At 30.4% G+C, this 5,000-nt stretch overlaps 1 protein-coding gene across 3 annotated transcripts in view; it reads right to left on the bottom strand.

Moving 5' to 3' along the window:
* LOC307144504 (lysosome membrane protein 2-like) overlaps positions 1-5,000 on the bottom strand; it is a 44,417-nt gene that overhangs the window by 26,791 nt on the left and 12,626 nt on the right. For all 3 annotated transcript variants that reach the window (XR_013818773.1, XM_079846897.1, XM_079846898.1), the window contains 2 exons: positions 4,719-4,879; positions 1-140 (listed from right to left, as the gene is read on the bottom strand). The exon at positions 1-140 is cut by the window's left edge and continues 8 nt beyond it. Coding sequence is in view for 2 of the 3 variants with exons in the window: in XM_079846897.1 (XP_079703023.1) it covers positions 1-140; positions 4,719-4,879 (301 nt within the window). In the remaining variant the exon portion in view is untranslated. The remainder of the gene's footprint in view (positions 141-4,718; positions 4,880-5,000) is intronic.

Consider the following 5,000-nt stretch of genomic DNA (forward strand, 5'->3'; position numbering starts at 1 on the left):
GGATGTTCACAGTCGTCACCAGATCCACGCTCGGGTCTCCGACTGACTTCTCACGCACGAAGACGAAATACTTGGGCGTATAAGCGGCGACCATCGTCCCGTTCTCCACAAACGACACGTTGTGTTTGGGCCTGTACTCTCTGCAAACAGCATTATATCCTATTAGACTGACTTTTAGAGGCATGAGAGTGAAGAGCTGATGAAACAAAGAAGGTCCTTGCACACTGAGGACAGTCTGAAATGTTCACACGTTATAAAATAAATACGACCTCACGTTGTGTCAATCACTGCCTCCGAAACTTTCGTCTGTCATAAAAAATGTGATCGTGAATGTGTAACCCAAATTTGAATTGGGTTAGATTTTCTGTATTTTTCACAGAAAAAAAAACTATATAAACTAAAACAAACTAACAATAATTTATATATATATATAACAAAACAAAACAACATACACTGGAGTGGGGGGAGCAAAGAAAACATATATATATATATATATATTTTTTTTTTTAAAACAACAACAAAAAAAACCCATAAAAAACACATTCGTATCATTCAAAGATTTTAAATAATTAATAGTCTTAATAGCTTTTCCATTAGTACTAGATTGAATAGTAGAAAAGTAATTTTACAGTTATTTAAGGACTACAGAGAAAAGGGGCTTTTGTTAGAAAACTTGACTAATAAAATTAACAAATTAATTACAAAAGCCTCCTTATTCACACTGTTATCATACTTTAAATATCCAAAGATTACATTTTCAAAAAGCAAATCAAAATTAAAGAGTACATTTTCCTTAATAAACAGACACCTCATACCATAACTTTTTCACATGACTACAATGGCAGAAAATGTGGGGTATTTTGACGATTCAGAGCCACCGAATGACGAATACGAAATTTTGGACTCAGTGTGCAAGGACCTTGAGAATGAAGTCAATAAAACGGCTGTATAATGCAAATGAAGATTGTAGGATAGAAAAACACTATCTATAAGTGCAGGATATGGCGTAAAACTAAATATTTCATGATTCATTCTCGTATTAGACTGACTTTTATGGGCATTATGAGAGTGAAGAGCTGATGAAACACAATGAGCATGAAGCCATTAGAACGGCTGTATAATGCAAATGATGATTGTAGGACAGAAAACATGATCTATAAGTACAGGACATGGAGTAAAATTAAATTAATCATGATTCATTCTCTATGGCTCAACTTCAGGTCAGATCGATCCTGCTGAAGTGTTTTCTGTTTGCTCTGAGTTACCCAAGATCAAGGCAAACAGAGCGTCCTCGACTGTCGTTGGTTAAACGGTGGAGAGGGTGTCGTCCGCTTGTTAACGGCTACAGACTTTGATATTTGTTTAAGGTGTGCCATGAAGTCCTGCAGGCGTACGAGAGCATGACTGCAAACTGTGACTGCTCATTCAACATTCACTGGAACTGAGAGTTTAAGATGCATATTCATAATTCTTCAGAAAAGACAGAAGTGAACTTGAGAGTTATTTACCCGTATTATATATATATTTGTTTAATTTGTTTAAGTTATTATATAAATATACATTTTTATGTATATACATATATATTGATATATCAATTGTAAATTAATTAATATTAAATATATTATATTTTACCATATTTTACTAAATTACATGTTACTATATTATATTAAATTACATGTTACTATATTATATTATATTATATTATAATACAATATAGTAACAGTACATTTTTTTAAATAATTATAATTTATTTTATAAAAAAAACAAAAAAAACATGTATAGACAATTTATATATTATGTATATCAAAAGTAAATTAATGTTAACAATTAATTAAATATATACTAAAATATTTTAATATAATGTACAAATATATTGGTTATAATATATTTATATTACAATATTATATTATATGTTGCTATATTATATTATATTATAATAATATAATACATTTTATAAAGTATACATAAAAAATAAATTGTCTATAAATATTTATCAAATATAAATCAATGTTTACACACACACACACACACACACACACACACACACACACACATATATATATATATATATATATATATACACACACAAATTATATGCAGTCATTACATATAAAAAAAATGTATAAATAAAATTAATATGATATATAAATAAGGTATAAAGTATATATTGTCATTATTTTATTACATTAATGAATACTATAAATTATATATATAATTGAATTCTTTTTTTCCTTTTTTTTATGTTTGAAGTTTAAATGCATGATGGGATTGATGCTAAAGACACAAGATTAAAGAGATTGCATAATGCATAATGCAGAGAGAGTAATTTCCGGAGATCGCGTGTGATATGATATTAGCACAGCAATAACTTCAGATAGCAGCCGTTTTACGACGCAACTAAAGGCAACATGATGAGCTTTTGTTAGTTTTATGAGCTTTTTGTTGGTTTTGCTCTCTTTCTTTAATTACAGAACAATAAAATGCTGGAATGTTAATTTATTCCAGCTGGTTAAAACGGATTAGATGGCTGGTGTAATATTCCCGATGCCAACAGATGACTCAGGATGACTCAGGAAACTGTGAATAGCTTACGCTGGACTTTCCCTGTGAGCATTATAAGATTGAGCAGCATCTCCAGATTTGTGCTGAGATCCGCACCGGACTCGAATCTGACCGTCAGCACTGTGTTACTGAGCTTCATCAGAAGCCAAATGATCATGCAGAATGATCTCATTCTGCCTCTGTCACATGGCCAAAGCAAACCCAGCCACTGCGCTCGCTCGATTCTGTGTGTCGCCGCATTTCTGAACACGCCGCCTCACCATTACTGCAACTATGCATTGCTTTCTCAGTGTTTCTTTATGGGCATTAAACAACTTCTACTGTCTTAAACAAAAACATAGCTTAATAACACATAAAACATAACATAACACCAGAACATAACATGTTATGTTCTAACCTGTAAAAAAGGTCCACCTATTTCAACTTAAAAACTTAAATTCAGTTGCAATTTTTAAGTACAATCTGTCAGTACAAGTCATTTCAACTTAAATTATATTAAACTGACTTAAAAATATCTATTTATTTTGATTAGTTAAAGTAATGTTAGAACAGAAGTTTTTTTTTACAGTGTATGTGGTTTTTCTGTTATGTTATATTATGTTTTATGATATATTATGCTGTTGTTTTGTTGTTGTACTATATTTTTTATGTTATTTTGACATAACTTAAAAGTTAAAACAACATGTTTTTGTTTTGTTGACAAAAACATTATATAAAACATAACAGCAAAACATATCATGTTAAGTTTTGGTATATTATGTTTTATGTAATGTTATGATAAACACAGAATAACAGCAAAATATAAAACACCACAAAAAACATAACATGTTATTTTATGTTATGTTATATTTTATGTTGCTTTATGTTGATTTATAAAATAAAAACATGTTGTTATATGTAATGTTTTGCTATGTTATGTTTTATAACATAAATAACAACATCATAAAAAAACACAGCATAACATGTTATGGTATCTTTTGTTACGTTATGTTTTTTTATGTTTTATAAAATTAAAATAAATAAAAAAAATAACAGCAAAATATAAAACACAACATAAAAGTTTTATGTTGTTTTTATAACAAAAACATAACATAGCAAAACACAACGTTAAGTATTGTTATATGTAATGTTTTTCTATCTTGTGTTGTTTTATAACAAAAATAAAAAAATTAAAAAACATAACAAAAGATACCATAACAAAACATGTAATTTTGTTTGTTTTTATATGTTTTGTTTTGTTTTCTTTTATGTTTTTTAAGACACAACGTAACATAACAAAACAGAACAAAACAAAACATAACATAAAACATGCAGTTATGCAGTTGTGGAGAGTGGTATTTTGGACCAATGAGGTCTCACTGTGGGCGGAGCTTCACAACATAACATAACATAACATAACATAACATAACATAACATAACATAACATAACATAACATAACATAACATAACATAACATTACATAACATAAAACCAACACAAAATTACATGTTTTGTTATGGTATCTTTTGTTATGTTTTGTTATATTTTATGTTGTTTTAAGACGCAACGTAATATAACAACATTAAACATAACAACATTAAACATAACATAAAACATGTTATGCAGTTGTGTAGAGTGGGATTTTGGACCAATGAGGTCTCACTGTGGGCGGAGCTTCACAACATAACATAACATAACATAACATAACATAACATAACATAACATAACATAACATAACATAACATAACATAACATAACATAACAACATAAAACCAACACAAAATTACATGTTTTGTTATATTTTGTTATATTTTATGTTGTTTTGTTATATTTTATGTTGTTTTAAGACGCAACGTAATATAACAACATTAAACATAACATAAAACATGTTATGCAGTTGTGTAGAGTGGGATTTTGGACCAATGATGTCTCATTGTGGGCGGAGCTTCACAATATAACATAACATGTAACATAACATAACAACATAAAACATAACATAACATAAAACATGTTATGCAGTTGTGTAGAGTGGGATTGTGGACCAATGAGGTCTCACTGTGGGCGGAGCTTCCCAGTGCAATTGCAAACAAGCAACAGTGTGACCAAGAAAGATGCCCTGCCACTCATGTTTGGCTGGCTAGAGATCTGATTACTGAAGCCCAGAGCGTCCGCTGTACCTGTAGGTGTACGGCCCCATCTCAGTGAGGCGAGCTTTGGCTTCTCCTTTCAGGAAGGTGTCAGGGTTGGTGACGTTGAAGAAGAAGAACTGCATGAAGACTGGAGGCGGTGGATTCTTCCATGTGGCAAAAACTTTACTGCCTTCCGTCAGCGTGATCTCCTGAACACACAAAACACACAACATAGGTTTACATTACAGGATAAACAGGAGTTAGTTCATGTTTAGTACGATGCAAAGTTGATGAGATTAAACAAAATACAAGACATAACACGACAACATA

The sequence above is a fragment of the Squalius cephalus genome (assembly GCF_949319135.1).
Source record: "Squalius cephalus genome assembly, chromosome: 17".
NCBI lineage: Eukaryota > Metazoa > Chordata > Actinopteri > Cypriniformes > Leuciscidae > Squalius > Squalius cephalus.